The sequence below is a fragment of the Apiospora marii genome, assembly GCF_038362585.1.
Source record: "Apiospora marii strain CBS 49790 chromosome Unknown utg000002l_segment0_segment0, whole genome shotgun sequence".
Classification (NCBI taxonomy): Eukaryota; Fungi; Ascomycota; class Sordariomycetes; order Amphisphaeriales; family Apiosporaceae; genus Apiospora; species Apiospora marii.
Genome location: NW_027117373.1, coordinates 2,494,544 through 2,512,450, shown reverse-complemented (window position 1 = coordinate 2,512,450; position 17,907 = coordinate 2,494,544). Strand labels below are relative to the sequence as shown.

General features: G+C 55.2%; 6 protein-coding genes across 6 annotated transcripts; 3 read left to right on the top strand and 3 right to left on the bottom strand.

Moving 5' to 3' along the window:
- Positions 1 to 427: 427 nt before the first annotated feature.
- On the bottom strand, positions 428 to 2,212 carry PG985_002460 (uncharacterized protein; the record flags this gene model as incomplete). The annotated part of the gene is made up of 1 exon (XM_066822229.1): positions 428 to 2,212. One exon carries the CDS (start codon positions 2,210 to 2,212, stop codon positions 428 to 430), a length of 1,785 nt encoding a protein of 594 aa, XP_066689661.1.
- A 1,857-nt stretch (positions 2,213 to 4,069) lies between these two features.
- PG985_002459 (uncharacterized protein) lies at positions 4,070 to 4,753 on the bottom strand (the record flags this gene model as incomplete). The annotated part of the gene is made up of 1 exon (XM_066822228.1): positions 4,070 to 4,753. The coding sequence occupies one exon, from the start codon at positions 4,751 to 4,753 to the stop codon at positions 4,070 to 4,072; it is 684 nt and encodes a 227-aa protein (XP_066689660.1).
- A 2,691-nt stretch (positions 4,754 to 7,444) lies between these two features.
- PG985_002458 (uncharacterized protein) lies at positions 7,445 to 10,312 on the top strand (the record flags this gene model as incomplete). Its single annotated transcript, XM_066822227.1, has 4 exons — positions 7,445 to 8,734; positions 8,800 to 9,134; positions 9,203 to 9,429; positions 9,498 to 10,312. 4 exons carry the CDS (start codon positions 7,445 to 7,447, stop codon positions 10,310 to 10,312), a joined length of 2,667 nt encoding a protein of 888 aa, XP_066689659.1.
- Positions 10,313 to 11,173: 861 nt separating this feature from the next.
- Positions 11,174 to 12,805, top strand: PG985_002457 (uncharacterized protein; the record flags this gene model as incomplete). The annotated part of the gene is made up of 2 exons (XM_066822226.1): positions 11,174 to 11,218; positions 11,276 to 12,805. The coding sequence occupies 2 exons, from the start codon at positions 11,174 to 11,176 to the stop codon at positions 12,803 to 12,805; spliced, it is 1,575 nt and encodes a 524-aa protein (XP_066689658.1).
- Positions 12,806 to 13,517: 712 nt separating this feature from the next.
- On the top strand, positions 13,518 to 15,251 carry PG985_002456 (uncharacterized protein; the record flags this gene model as incomplete). Its single annotated transcript, XM_066822225.1, has 2 exons — positions 13,518 to 14,090; positions 14,235 to 15,251. 2 exons carry the CDS (start codon positions 13,518 to 13,520, stop codon positions 15,249 to 15,251), a joined length of 1,590 nt encoding a protein of 529 aa, XP_066689657.1.
- A 622-nt stretch (positions 15,252 to 15,873) lies between these two features.
- On the bottom strand, positions 15,874 to 17,384 carry PG985_002455 (tRNA-dihydrouridine synthase 4; the record flags this gene model as incomplete). Its single annotated transcript, XM_066822224.1, has 3 exons — positions 15,874 to 16,971; positions 17,157 to 17,235; positions 17,338 to 17,384. 3 exons carry the CDS (start codon positions 17,382 to 17,384, stop codon positions 15,874 to 15,876), a joined length of 1,224 nt encoding a protein of 407 aa, XP_066689656.1.
- Positions 17,385 to 17,907: the final 523 nt, after the last annotated feature.

Below are 17,907 nucleotides of genomic sequence, written 5' to 3'. Positions count from 1 at the left end.
CCGAGGCAAGGGCCAGATCATTCACTAAATGCGATGCATTGCCATGGCCGAATGGTAAGCGCTGGGGAGTGATGTAGCTAAGTGTCGCAGATTTGAGGATGTCAGCATGCATTATTTCAAGGAGCGCAGACGGAACAGCTGATAGTGGGATAGTTGGCACTTGACATGAATACGTAAATTCGTAAAGCTATCCGAGTATCTAGACTAATATCGGCAAACACAATTTGTATCCTATCCGTCCTAGAGATAGCTCTATCCAAAATCACAATCTATCACCCATTGGGTATGTATGTGTGAAAAGCAGTACGCCAACCATGCAAGGATATCATATAGTCTACTCGCTAAGTCGCTCTCACGCCTCAATCAAAACAGGAAAAAGGCAGATAGGGTGTAACAGACAGGCGGGCGAGTGGATTCTGTTGTTTTCTTATAGGGTGCCGGCCCTCACGACGCCATCGGCATCCGGCACCATACCCCTGGGCAGCTCGGGCGGCGACTTGCCGTTGCGGTACTGCCAGAGGCGGCTCAGGTCTTTGACCTTGACGTCGCGGCCGTCGTCGAGCATCTGGCCGTGGAAGCTGCCGTGGACGGCGACCTCGGGGTGGATCTGGTCCCCGGAGTTCTCGCGCTTCCCGGCGAGCTCGAGCAGGGCCCAGCTGTTGCCGAAGCCCTCGCGGGCGTCCTCGCCCTCGGTGCCGCGGCCGCCGCGCTCGACCACGCTCTCCATGAAGTCGTTGTTGTCCTCGTCGCAGCCGCCGCCCTCGGCCATGGTCACGATGGCGTTGCCGTCGGCGTCGCGGCGCAGCGGGAACATGCCGTCGAGGTAGTGCTGGCAGAATTGGTGGCCGCCCCGAGACGAGGTGCGGGAGAAGACGCGCCCGATGAAGCGCGGGATCAGCGCCGAGGCCCGCTCGCTCGTGACGAAGTGCAGCAGGCCCCAGAGGGCCACGAAGTCGGTCGTGTGGGCGTAGTGCTCGATGTGGCCGATGACACGGTCGCAGGCCGGCGTGAGGGTGGAGACGCGCGGAGGCGGAGGCGGCTGCTGCTGCTGTTGTTGTGGTGCGGACACGTCGGTGGCTACAGTGGGCGGGGTAGGTGGTCGGTTCTCTTGGATCGATGACTGGTTGCTGTTGTCCTGGTGCTGGATGATCGACGGAGCGCGCATCTGGACAGGCGAGTCGTGAACGGGCCCCTTGGTCAGGGGCACATCCGTGTTCAGTGAAGCGGGCTGGCCTTGCTGGGCCTTCTGGCTTGCAATATGCTTGGTGGGCGAGTTCATGTGGTTGGCCGCCGCTCCAAAGGTGTAGACTTCAAGCTTGGAAAGTATATCCTGGGGCATCTCCTGCAGCAGCCAGTCTATCACCATGCTGCCCTCGATGGCGCCTTGGCTGTGCAGGATGAAAACGACCTTGGACTTTGCCGGGTTGTACAACTCCTCCTTGACGGTCCTGTAGGCTTCCCGGACGTCGGTAGTCGCGTAGCTGAAGTTGCGCTGAACAAGGCACTCGACAACGTCAAAAATGATGCCGTCGGTCTTGTTGTGGATTCCCATGACGGGGCGGCCAAACGTCAGGGCTAGTCGATTGATATTGCTTAGCAACCAGGCCTCACCGCAAGCGACACCGTTAATGAAGATCCAGCTCTCATGCGCGTGCTCCTCCTTCGCCTCGGCGTACATGGGGTCGGAGTGATACGTCAACGAGGGACCGTTGAGCGTCAGGCACAGGGCCCAATTGACGGTCGTGAAGAAGCCCACCCACAGGATCGCCGTCCACACCGGCACGAGCACCAGCAGCGGCAGTGATAAGATGAAACCGAGTTGCATGATGATCAGGACTCCATGGATAAAGAGACACCACATGTTGGAAGCCGTGAAGGACATCTCGTCGAAGTGGCCACCGTGGCAGGGCCGGAGCGGCCATACGACCCACGGCAGAGCCCAGACGAAGTAGAAGAAATAGTAAATGTCCCACATAAGCAGCGTGAAGGGCGTGTCGGTGTAGCTGTAGTTAATGACGGACTCGCCGCCGACTTGCGAGCCGAAGAAGGCGATGTGGTCGCCCGCCGTGTTCTGCGCCGCCCGGGCCTCGGTGGCGGCGGTGAAGCGCGACCGTTGCCGGCCGGTGTTGGAGGCTGTGGGCATGGCCGTTTTGTGCGACGGCGACGACGGGCGGCCGCTGTCGCACGGGGGCGAGACTAGCGAAAGGCCCATGATGGTGGCGGCAGCGGTGGTGACGACTATCAGCAGCACCGTTAAAGAGTATAGGTAGTATAGTGCAATGGACATAATCATGCGTCAGGGCCGGCGGTCCCAGCGAAGGTTTAAATGAGTGCGGAGTGCGCGTGCTATATATTGGTAAAGACGTACCTAGGCAACCTAGGGTGAGATCTGTTCTGCTGACAGCCCAAGCTCAAGCCCCCCTGGATTCAGCCATCCACCTGATCCAGATGACCACCAACTCGGCGCCTCAATGCCTTGTCATGCAAGACAAGCGAGACCTGTGGTGTGCAGATGGTGGTTGCAGAGGCGCCCGTGGCCCGCTCGCCGCCTGGTAGCAGCAGGCTGTTGTGGATTGCAACTGCTGGTTGTGGTGTGGCAAAGCAAAACGGTCCCTTTTGCAGTACTTTTGCAACCTAACCTCCATTGTCAAAACAGCATTGCGTCACTGAGTTGGGTCGCACGGCGGCGGTGTGCCGACCACCCACAAGAACCGATCATGCACCGACCATCTAGTGGTCGTTGTCGCCTACCAGCGTACTGACAATGCCACCACAGGAAGCTGAGCCGCTTCAGCCGCTGATGGGCGTAGTGTGGTTCGTGCTGTGCTGGACAGACAGTAGGTACTTAATGCTGGGTGCTGAGCTCATTGGGCTTGGCAAAGAATTGGCAGGTCCCATTCCACTGCAATGCGAGATCGTCGGTTGGTGAGATGCCAGATCCAATCACTTGATCGATGGCGGGTAAATTAGCCCACTCGCGCGTACGTAAGTGTGGTCCTTGCGAAGAACAAAAGAGTCGTTTTTGAACCAGATGCACTCCCGTGCTCGTGTTCCTTGCATGCAGTTCGTTCGGTGTAGAAACATTTTGACTCAGGTCTCAGGTTGCATTGCATGCATGACTGTATTTTCTCACAGCCTCAGTAGTGGTGGTACACACGGAAGCCGGCACGCTACTCAGTGGGTTGGTTTACGTGCTATACGCTGTAGGCTGACAACTCTAGCTCAATCATCATCAATCAACCACAGACACCCCCTCCCCGCATTCCGACTTACCTGCCTAAGTAATGAGCATTCGTGTTACCTACCACTGGTCTCGTGGTCCCTTTGTCCTTTTCACACGTGAACTTACTCGGCTATATGACGTTTAATACAAAGGAGACGCGACAGCAACTTCGAACAAAGGCGAGCTTGACGGGTTCGGTTCCACCTGGACCAAGGCGAAGTATGCAAAATGGCGGATGGGCCATTCTGGTGCATGCTGCTTCGCTAATCAGCTTTGGCTTTTGGAAGGATGCCGAATGCCCAAAACCTCATCTGGGCAGAAATGCCGAGGGTCCTTGGCAACCCTTCTCATTGGTTCAGGAAATCTGAAGACTGACTTGGCCATTCAGTATCCCCGTTGTCGGCGTACGGCCGGCAGGCACCGCCGACGGAGGCGGCAAAGAGCCTCATATAAACTGTTGCACGACGTCTACGTACGAGTCTGCCGTACCACCTTCAACACTATCGGGAATCAAGACAGCGTGCGTTATTACTTCGTTACTTACCTGAGGCCCCTGTCTCTCAATACGATTCCACAGGTCTTGTTCTTGCCAATGTCTGTATTATATGTCTGTAATTGTGCTTACGTTTCCGGGTCTCTGGGAATAACCTATGGTTACTTACAACAAATGGTCATGTGCCCGTTCACAAGGGCAGGTACTTCAGAACATTCAACCGGTATGAAATGTGTATTATTTATATAACTCCCCACAAAGTCCAAGTGTGTAGGGAAACGCCAAGCGCCTTTTAACTATGCAACAAACGATATGTCCAAAGGACACTGGCACCAGGCTACAGCTGTCCTGAATTACACCATATGAGCCTCCGGGGGCTGGGTGGGCATTGGCTGCTGCTTGTTTCTCGAGAAGTATTTCCTAGTTCCTTCGCGAGCTCCGTCGAACCCATAATCAACCCCCTGTTCGATCTTCTGCTCACCCTTCTTGAAGGCGCGATCGAGCTTGTTATCGAACCAGGTGGCACATCGTGTGCGGAGGCAACCGTAAATGCCGGTGCAGAGCCATAAGATACAGTTGACCAGATCCAGCCACACAGCCACCTTCATGGCGCGGACGCTGGTGCCCTCGTATTTGGTACCGCTCTCGCGCTTCAGAAAGATACCGGCGAACGTGCCAAAGGTGGCGATCCAGAGGATGAACAGGAAGAGATCAAAGGACCACAGTCGCGCAGACCTGATGAAGACCGGGACACTGTAGACCACGGTCGCGATACTGGAGAGCCCGGCGGTGATGACGGCAAATACCCAGGCGGCTGACTGAGGGTGGCCTGCCTTGCGATCTTGGTCGACACGGTGGCCGTAGAACCCGACAACGATCAGAGCGAAGATCAACTGTATGCCGCGGACGACCCAGCGAGCAATGAGCTCAAACTTTTGGGCGGGGTTGACGAGTGCGAACCCCTTGTCCATGGCCTGCTTCCTGGCGTACGTGGTGGCGGTTGACGTTACTTTGCTTTTGGCATGGGTCTTGCCCATCTCGAATGCGGTATCTGTGTAACCCATCTTAAGGTATTGAGGTGGTGTATTAAACGATTGTTGGTAAAGATGAAAAGTCTGTGTTTCTTCTGTTGGGACTCTTGCCGCTTCAAGTATGAATTCAACCAAGTGCTGTTTGGTATCCTCAACAATTAATGAGAGACACTAATAATGAATGTATCGTGAGAAATGTGACTGGGGAAATGCCCGATGACACGCAGTGTCTAATCGAGTGTGTGTGTGCTGTTGCTTGAAAAGGAAACCGAGTCAAATAAGGAAAAGACGAGAGGAAAGTAGATGGAGATGCTGAAAACACATGTTGGTTACACGACGAACGATGGCGGGACTCGAGGTCATATAAACGAGTCGGCCACGCCCATTCATGCCATAACGGACGAAGGTTTTCCTAACAAAGAGGCCATTCAAGTGGCCTTTTTGCCAATCGCCTTTGCTGAAACAAGAGAGGTGCTAAATCGGGCGTCCCTCGAGGCCTCTGAGCCAACCAGATGCCGGGTGCTTGTTGTGGGTCTCTACCCCGTCCCTTGTCCCGCATGGCCCCAAGACAAAGAGATCTACTGGCCGACACATCTTCAACGACAATCCAGGCGCTTACGCCGATGGGCCCTTCTGCCCTCTTCTTTGCAATCAGGGCCCTTCTTGTTCCTTGCTTCAGGCCAGGCCTCTTCATTTTTAACCGCCCAGCGCTTGGAGAGGGCGCGCGCGTGTCAAGAACAGGATGGCGTGAGCTGGGTTTCGAATCAATTGATCTTCAATGTTGGACTGCCAATGTTTCCAATTTGATCCGAAGCAATGGGTTGCCTGCCAACAACGTGAACCGAACTTCGGTCTAAGCATTCTGCGACTGCCTCGCTAGATCTTGCGCAGAGCCGCACATGGGCAGCGTCAGGTTCCATGCGCCTGCAGTTTCACACAAGCCTACACCAGTGACATACTCCGGCTGTGGTCAATCAAATTGACGGCAATGGCGAGGGGTGTTGGTGGCATACCACGTTATTGGCTCCGTAGGGACGGTGCATGTCGTCTACCGACTGTCTTTCGGACTCGGGGCCGAGTCCAGCAGTGCTTGTTGCACTCGCCAACGGCGGCACGGGCTGCGTGTAGTCCACGCTGGACTCGGTGTTCGATGCGACTGCGACTTAAGGAATACGATATATACCGAGGCTTTACGGAGTAGCACAGCGCGGATTCTGCATGCGCAGACCCAGGGAATATCAGACACTCATCCAACTGGCGGCTCTGCCAAAGGCGTTACCTCCACCGCCATTCTTGGGCATTCATTCAGATTCACCGGGAGACTGGACAAGAGAAAGCACCATACTATACCTGTTTGCCCCTCCGTCTCTCTCTGTCTTTATTTGGTCGCTTGAGGTCGAGATGGGCTGATCGGCCGGCGCACGCGACTTATCACCCAGGCAGGAACCTTAAGCGCTAAAAACCAGCCGGCCAGGCCAGGGGGTGAGCACAGGCGGGAGTGGGGCCCCGTATTTTTCTTCTGTCGCCTACTTTCGCTCCTTGCCACAGTTAAAGACGGAGTCTCTGCTCTGAGGCGTCTATCACCAACCAAACCCACTAACTTAGGGCGCCTCGCCAGAGCATCCATGATGCTTCCCGTTGGGTCGGGCGTTACGCTTCCCAAGAGACCATGAGAAATAAGGCAACAAAGCCGGAACGAGCCGTTGCAGGCATTGATTCCTTCGCGGCTTTCTGAGAACCTTTTTCTGAAGAGTCTGGATGAACTGAATGAGGTTATACCGTCAGATCCCAGCCATGCACTTGCATATTGCATAGTGCATTGCTCTTTATATCGTCAGTCAGCCGCATAAAATATTCCACAGGAACAACCTTAAAGAAGGATCTCAGCTGTTCGTTGCTTTTTCCCTCTTGGGTTGTTTACCTAAACTCAATAGCCGTCACGGGCCCAAATAAAGCCAAAGAAGCTTCGTCGTCTTGTTGGGTACCTTTGCCCCCCAGAATCGTGAAGGGTTTTGTCGCCCCCTTGCTCCTCTCCCATTCGTCTTATTAAACACCAAATCAGAGAGTCGAACGGCCTTGACGGGCAGCGATCGGCAATCCCGCTCATATAATGGCTACCGACTATGCCGCGTCCCCCACTGCGCTTGCTTGCCCAAAGCCGGCCTGGGCGGGCTGATCACTGTGATTGCTGAAAACGCCATATGGCCTAGACCTATCAGGATGCGGCAGCATTAAGGTTTATCCTGAAGCCCGTGATAATCCTGCTGGAAGTGAAAGCCTCGAGGCGTAGGCGTTTGCTACTAGTCAACGGGGAACTCTGTGCATGATTGGCATATCCCCAATGCATATCAGGATTCCGTCCTATGGAAATGCTCCCCAAGCCTCAAGTCGCGAACAAGATCCTGGCATCATAGGGATGCCAAACCCACGCCACTCATGCATCGCTAGCAACCTTATGAAAGCGGCCGCGTTGCCGGACTACACCACAATTGGTTCCCTTCGTTGCTTTTGATCACATCCTGCTGCTTTGACTTATTTCTTTTTCTTTTCCTTCCTGATCCCTGTGGAACTACTCGGACTCTGTTTTCCTTACTCATTTTGATATCGCCTGCTTTTGCTAGACCCGTGTCGTCATGAACACCATAAACTGTCAATTCGCATAGGCATCTGTCCCTCCTCATAATTCTTTATGCTGCAATGGCTGCAGATGGCTTTCCAGTACAGGCCGAGGAAGTGGCTTGGCATGGCCGGGATGGTGAAGACCGCCCACTTGACACAAATGGCGACAGCAGCAATGGCGAGCCGGGGCCACTGAGTCAAGCCTTCACAGATCGAAGCGCGGCCGGGTCCATTGCGGCCGCACAGCAGGCCATCGTTGGCAGGGGCAGCTTCGGTATCACCTACTCTGACCAGCGCTGCCAGTCACTTTCTCTGTCCCAAAAACAGCATGGGGCAATCGGCCTCGCCTCCCGATCCAAGTCTGTAGTCTCAGTTCACCGAAGCAACAGCCGGACCAGACCGCTTTCCAGCATGGTCTACTACGATACACCCGATTCGGAGTCCTCCTCGCAAGATGTAACCGCCCAAATGAGGGAAGCGCGACTAAGGGCTGCGAAAGACTTGCCCAGAGTAGAAAACGGCTTGATCCGGATTCCAAGGAGACAATCATCCATTATTGAGCGCCCCCGAAGTATGATGAGCCGAACACACTCTAGCGAACACGGTTCTGGCGACCTGCAGCCGCGGAACGAATTTGAGACACATCCTGATCCCGTGACTAAACCGACGCGCAACGGTGAAGTCGGCCCCGATAATACCAAGACCCCCTATGAAACATATACCACAGTCCTCCCGGTCGTCTCAAACACCAGGACCATACACGGCGAGGACCTGGAAAGCGACTCGAAACCTGATCGAAGCATGAGCTCGACACCGGTTGCGCTCGTTCGCCTGGACGAAGACACTGTCTCGCAATATGAGACCCGTCGGCGGAACAGTTACTCTAGCATCTCTTCCCGACTCTCTATGCCTGCCAGTTACAGTTCGACTGTCAAGCGGCCCAAGACACCTTCACAGTCTCGTTCACACTCGATCCAAGGAGTGGGACCGTTCAGCCGGTTCGATACAAACGGCCGGCACCAATCCCCATTACGAAACCCGTCAGTGCATGTGCTTCCCTACGTCGACGAGAACGGCGATTGGGTCGAGTTCAGTGGCGACGGCGCGATTACTACCGAAGCCGAAGTTAATACAAATGGAGGCGGTCCAGTAGTGCCAGGGATGTTGGGGAGGAGGCCGAGTGTCGCGACGATAAAGAAAGCCCCATCGCAGCATGGGAGCCTCAGCAGCCGTGGTTCGAGTCGCCTGCCCGATTTCTTCAGTCAACAGGTGTTTCAAGTCGTACTGCATAATCCCGCGACGGCGCATCATCTTCTCAAGTTCAGTGAGAATCGGGTATGCAGCGAAAACGTCGAGTTTCTGGCAAAGGTAGGTCGATCGCCGGAACGGAATTTTCTTACCTGTAACGATTACTCTCGCTAACAACCATACAGATTGAGCAGTACCATACAACCCTAAACCAACTCGCAGATATTATGACAGGCATCCACAAGACTTACATGACGCACCAGTCGCCGCATCAACTCAACGTGCCCGGCAAACTGCTCAAGGAAGTCCACAAGAGGATGAAGTCGATCGTCATGACCAAGCTGCCAGCTATGGAAGCCCTTTTCACGGAAATGGAAGTACTGGTGGAGCAGCTAGTCTTCACGGATATTTATCCAAGATTTGTAAACCACCAGCTCACACTGAATGCGAGCAAAGCATTGGCAAATGACCGGTCCAAGTTCCAAGGTTTGGGGGACTGCTTTTGCTTGACGAGCCCAAGGTGTGTGATTTTGCGGCTGTTGTGGTACTTCTTGGATCGACAGTACTAATGCGATAGGGACACTGCAGCCTCGCCGATAATCCCGTTGTGTATGCTTCGGACGGGTTGATCAAGGTCACAGGATATAGTCGCACGGAAATCATTTCCCGGAATTGCCGATTCCTGCAAGGAAAGCTGACGGACCCCGTGCCGGTGCGGCGCCTGAGGAACGCGATGATCGAAGGCAGAGAAGCAGTCGAGCTGTTGCTCAACTACAAAAAAAACGGAGACCCGTTCTGGAACCTGCTCTATATCGGTGAGTCGAAGATGCACACCCCCTATCCTAGTCATGGCGTTTCTTAACGAGACTGACTTCATTGCCAGCTCCCCTCATTGGCGAGAACGGCGAAATCGCATTCTGGCTGGGCGGACAAATTAACTGCTCCAGCACGATTCACAACAGTGCCGATGTCATGCGCGTGCTATCAACGTCGAAATCGGACGAACCCGAGCAGTCCCAGGCCAGCCAAAACCATACCCAGCCCCGTACCTCCTTTTCCCGAACTCTACTCCGCGCCCTCGGCTTGCGCAACGACAGCAACGTTAACCCGCTCAAGTCTGTGGCCTCATTCGATGTGGGGCCGGTGACGGGCGCTGGCGGGATGGAACAGGACGTGCTGGGCCGCATGGAGGGCCAAGATCTGCCGACGCAGATCAAGGAGTTCTACACGGCCTACTCCAAATACATTGTGGTGCGCGCCGACTCGTTCGTCGTCCACTTCTACTCGCAGGGGGTCGCGGACGTGTTGCATCCCCTGGGGGGTCAGAGCAGCAACAGCAGCAGCAGTAGTAGTAGCAGCAACAGTAACCCGACGATGCTCGACGGCGGTGGCAGCAATGGTGCCGGTGCGAGCAAGACCAGCAGCAACGAGAGCACAATGGTCGGGTCCGACGTGTTCAAGTTCCTCAAGAGCTGCATGATCGGCCCCTCGGCAGCGGCGGCGGCCGGCGACTACAAGAATCGCGTCCGCAGCTGCGTGCGCGCGGGGCACCCCGTCAGCGTCGACCTGCGGCTGCAGACGCGGCGCAGCGCCAAGTTCCGCGGCGACGAGGCGTTCGTGGTGCACTGGACGCCGCTCAAGGACGAGCGGGCCGTGGCGCACTGGGTCATTGTCACGCTGGTGCCGACGATTCCTTGAGCCAGGGGCTGGTTATGATTGGGACGAGTACAGAGCCAGCGCGACGGACGCAGGTAGGCGATCGACCAGGGGAACGGGGTACTTCAGTATACGACATTTTGGTTGATGTACTATGCGTAGGTGCCCTGGAGCTGAGGAGTTGGGTAGCGAGGTGCTCCTCAGGGGGGTGACGTGCGCAGTCCCGTGGCAGCATAAGGACTTCGCATGGTTTGTACCAACCCTAATGTATGTAAATATATATGTACGCATGGAATACTAAAAGTAAATGGGGATACAGTCTCAGCAACCGAGCAGAGGGATAGGATAAAAAACACTACATCATATTCACAGTGTTTTGTTTGAACGATAATACACCTCGTTCAAGTATAATCTAATCTCAATGTGAACGAACTGTTAAACATGTTTATTGCACAATTGCAGAAGGATACTTAAAATGAAGCGATCTGCTTATTAGGCACCTCTACTGGGTGTGGCAAGAGCAATGGGATAATTACAGTCAAAATGCACCTGGTCGTCGGCTACACATGATAGGTAAGAAATGAAGCTGTATAAGACTCATCAATTGACAGGCCTGATTGGGTCTCCTACAGCGTGGTAGTGGAAGCACTAAAGACCCTCCGTAAAAAGTTCCCTCTAGGCAGCTAGGCCATTCCGCTGCATTGGCCTGCCCCACCAAACGTCTGCGTTCACTCCCCTAGCTCCAGCCTCAAAATCCTCAAGTTTCCGAATCTGGATCGACAGCCTTGCCCCGGTACATCTTACCGCACTCTTCCAGCAGAATATCACCAGCCGTATACCCCGGAGTGACGAACATACACCAACAATTGGTTCAAAACCACCGCGCAGGTCACTATCGCCAAGATGATGCACCCTTCGCGTCAGGCGTATGTGGAGGAAGCAACAGAGGTACGGGCTTCTTTGATACCCTGCAATCACCTGCCAGCAACTAACCCTAGATTCAAGGACCGCACTATCGCTCTGGAAGACCTGCAAACCGATCACGATTATGATATTCCCGGCGGAGATACCGGCATAGCCCCAGAGAAGGCCTCAGCCATCCTCTCGAAATTTGAGCGCAAGCGATTCGCCAACACGATCGCCGTACCTACAGACGATGGCCGCGTGCGCGCGAAGCTCCGCGAGCTCGGCGAGCCGATGACGCTCTTTGGCGAAGACCCGGCCGACCGGAGAGCCCGTCTACGCGAACTGCTCACCGTGCAGGCCGAACAGCAGGCGGCGTCAGGAGCCGACGGCACGCCCGACATCGAGATGGAGGACGCCGCCTCCGAGGATGCAGACGACCAGGAAGAAGAGTTCTACACACAAGGAGGCGAGGCGCTCCTAAAGGCGCGACAGGACATCGCCAGGTACTCCCTGCCGCGCGCCAAGAAGCGGTTGGAATCCCAGAAGGAAGAGAGCGGCATTGTTCTACGCACCCACGTTAAGTTCCGCAAGCAGGTCCGGGAGAGGCTACAGGGATTCGAGCTACAGGGCAGTCAGACAGCAGGCGACAGGCATGTCAGTATGACGAGGATATCGCCCAACAGCGAGATGGTAGCGGCGGGCAACTGGGGCGGCAGCATCAAACTGATCGAGATCCCTTCGCTGGAGGAGAAGGGCACACTACGAGGACATACCAACAAAGTTAGCGGCATCAGTTGGTTCCCTGGCGCAACGATCCCCGAGCGAGGTGTGAGCCGAGAGTCGGTCAACCTGGCCTCGGGCGGCGCCGAAGGAAAAGTTCATCTATGGAGCTTGGAGAAAGACACGCCATTATCGACACTGGAAGGTCATGCCCAACGAGTCTGTCGCGTCGAATTCCATCCTTCGGGCCGTTATCTAGCAAGCGCCAGTGAAGACACGACATGGAGACTCTGGGATGTTGAGACCACGACAGAATTACTACTGCAGGAGGGTCACTCGAGGGGTGTATTTGCAATCAGCTTCAATACCGATGGTTCGCTCTTGGCCAGCGCGGGTTTGGATAGCATCGGCAGAATCTGGGATCTACGTTCAGGACGGACAGTCATGATCCTGGATGGTCACCAGGATGGACACATTAAGCCCATCCACGGCCTTGACTGGAGCTCAGACGGCCATCGCGTCCTGACAGGGTCAGCCGACGGCTGGATCAAGTGCTGGGACGTCAGAAAGGTGCAGCGGACGGGCGGCATAGGTGCGCACAAGAGCGCTGTGTCGGATCTGCGGTGGTACAAGGGGCTGGACGACCCCCTCGAGGGTACAGTGCAACCGGGACTTGATGATAAGGGCAATCGGCTCCCGAAGAAATCTAGTACCTTCTTCGTGTCTAGCGGGTTCGACAACAAGGTCAACATCTTCTCGGCGGATGACTGGTCGCTGGTGCAGAGCCTGAACGGTCACACTGGTCCCGTGGCGAGTGTGGACGTGAGCAGAGATGCGAGATGGATCGTCAGCGGAGGCCACGACAGAACTGTGAAACTCTGGGGTCGCAATGACGGAGAAGGCATTTAATTATCGAGATGTAGATGCATACATAGCATGCCTCTTAGATTGTAAGAGAAACGATACCCCTAAACAATTGGGTTGCCAATGACAACGCATGCAGGAAGCCTCACCAATACTGTGCATGTCTCCTCTGGTTGGTCACACGTGATGGGGTGACGATAGAGATCCGGCACCGGTTCTGTCATGTCTGTTGTTGGGTGTGGGCCTGGCCTGCATTGTTTGAAGCGGTCCAATTTCAAAGGAGCACCCGACACAGTACCTGAATCTTGTACTTTATCAACTCTTGTTAGCTACATGCCCGCCTGGCTGCCTACCTGTATACAGTGCCTATCTTACACACATATGTACCTATCAATCACTGCATGATTGTTTCCTAACCACAAAGGTGCTTCTAATCTCCAGGACGCTTTCTTTTATCCGCCATCAGTGAGTGCTTTTGCGCTGGTATCACCCAGAAGAGCATCAAACAATCCAGCAATCAAGCAACTCGATCGTCGCCTGGCACTTGCGCTTGCAATTGCTCGGAACAACAGCCGGGGATTGTAGCTGGACCAGGCGGGTTGCCATAGGCCAGCTCCTTCCCAAAAATCGGCCATCGCCCCAGTTCGCCCCAGAAGACGCCTTGACTTATTGACTACGGCACCGACCACGAACCTTCCGAACTTAAACGGAGCGCCTGGAAAGTTGAAGCCAGACCTGTTAGTTTTACTGCTTCGTCATGGCAAGTATCGACCGATATCGACCACCGGCTCGTGAAGGTTACCAAACCCCGACGAGACCTCCGCCCAACCAGCATCAACAGCAGCAGCATCATCAGCTGTCATCCACTACCAACAGCGCCAGCGCCAACACCAACGGTGCACGCTCAGCCTCCCGCTCTTCCAAATCGCCCATCAAGAGACGCGACGTCCCTCCCGCCGTGCCCACACCACCGCCTCACGTCCATTACCCCCCTCCCCCGGCGCACACCAGCAGCAGCCAACTGTCTCCGAGACCTCGCTCGCGTAGTGCGAGATCGCCCGAACGCTCGGCGACGGAGCCAGCAGCGCGCAGGAGCATGGCCGCCAATCAATGGCTGTTCACCCATGACGAGGTGAACAGCAGCCCCAGCATTGCCGAGGGCATGCCTCCAGCCGAAGAGCGCTTGCGACGTGCCAAAGGCGTCAATTTCATATACAATGTCGGCATCATGCTCAATCTGCCCCAGCTCACGCTTTACGTTGCCGGCGTCTTCTTCCATCGCTTTTACATGCGCTGCAGCATGGACGAGAAGCGCGGAATCCATCACTATGTAAGTTGCACTTCCTTCGCCGAAGCTCTTTTCGCCCCCCTTCATTGGCTCTGGTCCGTCACGCGCAGTTGCTGCTGGTTGGATTCCCACCGGCCCTATCTATATATACATTGGACAAGCTGACCGGCCATACCTGCTTCACAGAACATAGCTGCAACCGCATTATTCCTAGCGAACAAAACCGAAGAGAATGGAGCCAAGACTAAGAATATTATAATCGCGGTAGCCAAGGTGGCACAGAAGAACGCCAATCTCATCATAGATGAGCAGTCCAAGGAATACTGGCGCTGGCGCGACTCCATCCTCAGTTACGAGGAAGTCATGCTCGAGTACCTGACTTTCGACCTCAGCATTACACACCCCTACCAAATTCTCTACAAGCTGCTCGAGGATCTGAACTGCATCCACAACAGAGACCTGAGGAAATCGGCATGGACCTTTTGCAACGATTCATGCCTGTCGGTCTTACCGTTGCTCGTGGAATCACGCGACGTCGCGTTGTCCAGCATTTTCTTCGCCAGCACCATCACCAAGCAGACGATCCCAGACGTTGGCGGCAAGCCTTGGTGGATAGCCCTGGAGGGGAGCGAGGCGCGTATGTCACAAGCATGTAACGTCATGGTGGATTTTTACAAAGAGAACCCTCTGAGAAAAGCGGATAGCCCGTACCAAGGCTCTCCTAACTTCAACTTCGACTCGACTAGGTATATGGGCGAAGGTTCCAGCACAAACGTGTCTCCTAGGACGGAGAATCAGACCCAGAGTCCAGAGCCACGATCTAAGGAGCGAGCGAATGGTCACAGTAATGATGAGACTGTTGTTGGCGACAGCGCGACTAAGGGAAGACCTAACGGCGCCTCCAACGATGCTAATGAAGATGCGATGGACATTGACGAGAGTTCTAAAGGGGGATCTTTCGCAAATCCTGAATCCCAGGGCCTCCAACAGACCGGCCCTGGCGATTCGGACACTGCCCTCAAGGAGGCTGCTAATGATCCTGCCACCCACGAGCATACTGCCCAGGACGACAGTAGAAACGCCGATGGCTTTCCCAGCCCAGCCAAACGGAAAGAGCACCAACCGATATCTGAGGAGAACAGAGACCAGAAACGGCCACGGAGGGACAGTGAGGAGGATGAAGGTGAGGTTCTGGACGAGTGAACATGTCTTCATTAGGACAGCCCCAAATTGTTTTCATAGCACTTTTTCCACCTGTACACCACCCAGCGATTGGCCCTCTTCCATCGCCGTTCATCTCCTCCAGTCTACTCCAGAGAGGATAATTTAGTTGGCGTTTCATGGGGCATGGAAATCGGCATTCTTTCCCCCAGCGAGACTAGCATTGGGACGTGATTTTACCTTGGAGTTTGGCTAGGCATACTTTTTGGGTTTGTTTTGCTTCGAGGAGTTTCATGGCATACCCGGAAAGGAGAAACCCCCAACGGCATATAGTCACTCGCGTATAATGATTCAATACAGCGATACCAAGGTGTCCAAAAAAAAAAAAAAAAAGTAATCAATGTGCTCTAATGGTGCCCCCCGCCAGTTGTGATTCGCAGGCTAATAGCATAGACCCGTGACAACTTAGTATCATGTTCGAGTAGGTGTACAGGTTCGTAATTTTACTTTATTGCCATTTCTATACCAGAAGAACACTGCCCGTACCGAGACTTGATGTACATGTTTATTCTCATGTATGCCTTTACCCTAAATTCAGGTTTCTTTTCGCTCCAAGGTTTGTCAACTCGCCGTACTTTCAAGCCGCCCCTCTCTGTCTTGATCGTCATCGAGTATTGTTCACCAACTTCTCTTCCGCCGTGGCGGCTCCGGCCTTGGCCCGTAGCTCCTCAAGTAAGTCGAGCACGTCAATCCAGTTGCCGCACTTGGTGAGCCGCATGCGGTCCCGCTTGCCCACGAGCGCGCGCTTGTCGGGCCCGTACCCGGGGCCCAGCATCTCGGTCAGGTGGTGCACGCTGGACTTGAGGATGAGCGGCACCCGCGCTAGATTGGCGAGGAAGACGTCTACGGCCTCCCAGGGGCACGTCTCGTGGCCCGCGAACAGGGCCGGGTTGGCTAGGAGGGCGCGGGCGGACATTAGGCCTGCAAGGTTCGGGAGGTGGAGGGGGCCGGGGTTGGACGGCGAGGATGACGGCGCAGCGGTGGGGTCTGTGGAAGAGGTGAAAGTCGGCGTGTGGTTGTTCTCGTCGAGGAGGTGGCTCGTATAGGGCAGGGTGCGCAATGTGAATACATCGCCCGACACCAGTATGGGGACCCGCTTGCCGTACTTCTCGGTCAGGATCTCCAAGGCCTCGAGATCGATCGGCAGGCTCGACGGCGTCTTGCGCGTGCGGGGGTGGATGGTGAGCCAGTCGATGTTGCGCTTCCACCCGCACCCGCCGTCGTCGGCGAGGACCGTGTCGATGAAGTCCATGGTCTGGCGCAGATCCTTGTGCACGCGGATCTTGACGGTCACGCTGCGGCCCCGCGCCGACTCGAGGTCCTCGTCCGCCAGCCCCACGGCCCAGCCGTCGCGGGCGAGCCGGGACCGCGTCTCGACCACCATGTCGCGCACGAGCTCGCGCCGGTCCATCAGGGCCGCGCCCAGCGACTCGGCGCAGGCCCACGACTGCGGGCAGCCGCAGTTGAGGTCCACGCCGCTCACGTAGGGCGCCGCGAGGCTCGAGGCCCGCGCCAGCTCCAGGGCCGAACACGCGCCGAACTGCGCGACGGTCGGCACCCGGGCCCGCGGCCCGCCCTCCCGCGTCGAGATGCTCAGGTCGGCCTCCCGGGCCACGGCGGACCGGTTGAACTCCTTGGCCAGGATCATGGGCGTCCAGCACAGGTCGGTCCCATAGTGGTGGACGGTCTGGCGGAAGGCGAGCTATACGGTCGTTGCGCGTTGCGTGTTCAACATTCGTTCAGACCCAAATGCACAAGGATGGAGAAGAGAAGGGAAGAATCGCCGCTTCTGTCAATGCACGATGTCCAACGTGGATAGAACCAGTGGCAGTGTTCCATGGGTAATCGGGGAAAGAAGACACGCCAAAGGAGAGAAAAGCCGCCTACCTTGCTATACCGCACCATAGGCGCGCACGCGTACAAATATCTGCCTTGAGACTTTGCCGCATCGAATAGCTTGAGTGGACTACAAGACGAGGGCGCAAGAATGAGTAATCAGCCCGACGAGATTCACACTGGAGAAGAACTTGCTTCCGCCAGAACATAAGAGGAATGAGATGAAACCTACTGCAGAGTCGGGTACAGATGCGCATTTTCATCTTCTACGGGGTCCATTCTTGCGACAAGATCGAATGTGTCGACTTTCACATCTCGAGATCGCAAAGTTTGTTGGTACCCAAAATAGAAGCCAAACAAAATCTATGGCATCGACCTTGGCCAAGAGCTTACCTCCATGCCCCATGGAGGGGTACGGAGAGAGACACACAATAGTGGGGGTTTTAGAGGGCTTTTGGCGACCTACTAGTTTATGTCTGCACTCTCCGCCTGATCTCAGTTTGCTACATCCGTCATTGGGCGCTTGAAGCAATAACGACATCTCAGACGGGTTTGTATCTAAGCAATGTGCTTCGGATTGCGGCGTAATGGATTTTATAAAACCGACTGTTATTAAGTCCGATTCAGCCCAGAGTATGGTAGAGGCCGCATGCAGAAACTGCAAATGCCGGCTTAAATCCACCGGGGGACTTAATGTCCCCGGCATTGTCGTCATGGAGGTAATACAGCTACGTATGCAGGAGGGGCCGGGCATACGGGGACGATGATTGTGGGCTTTCCAAACAGCGGAATAGAATTCATT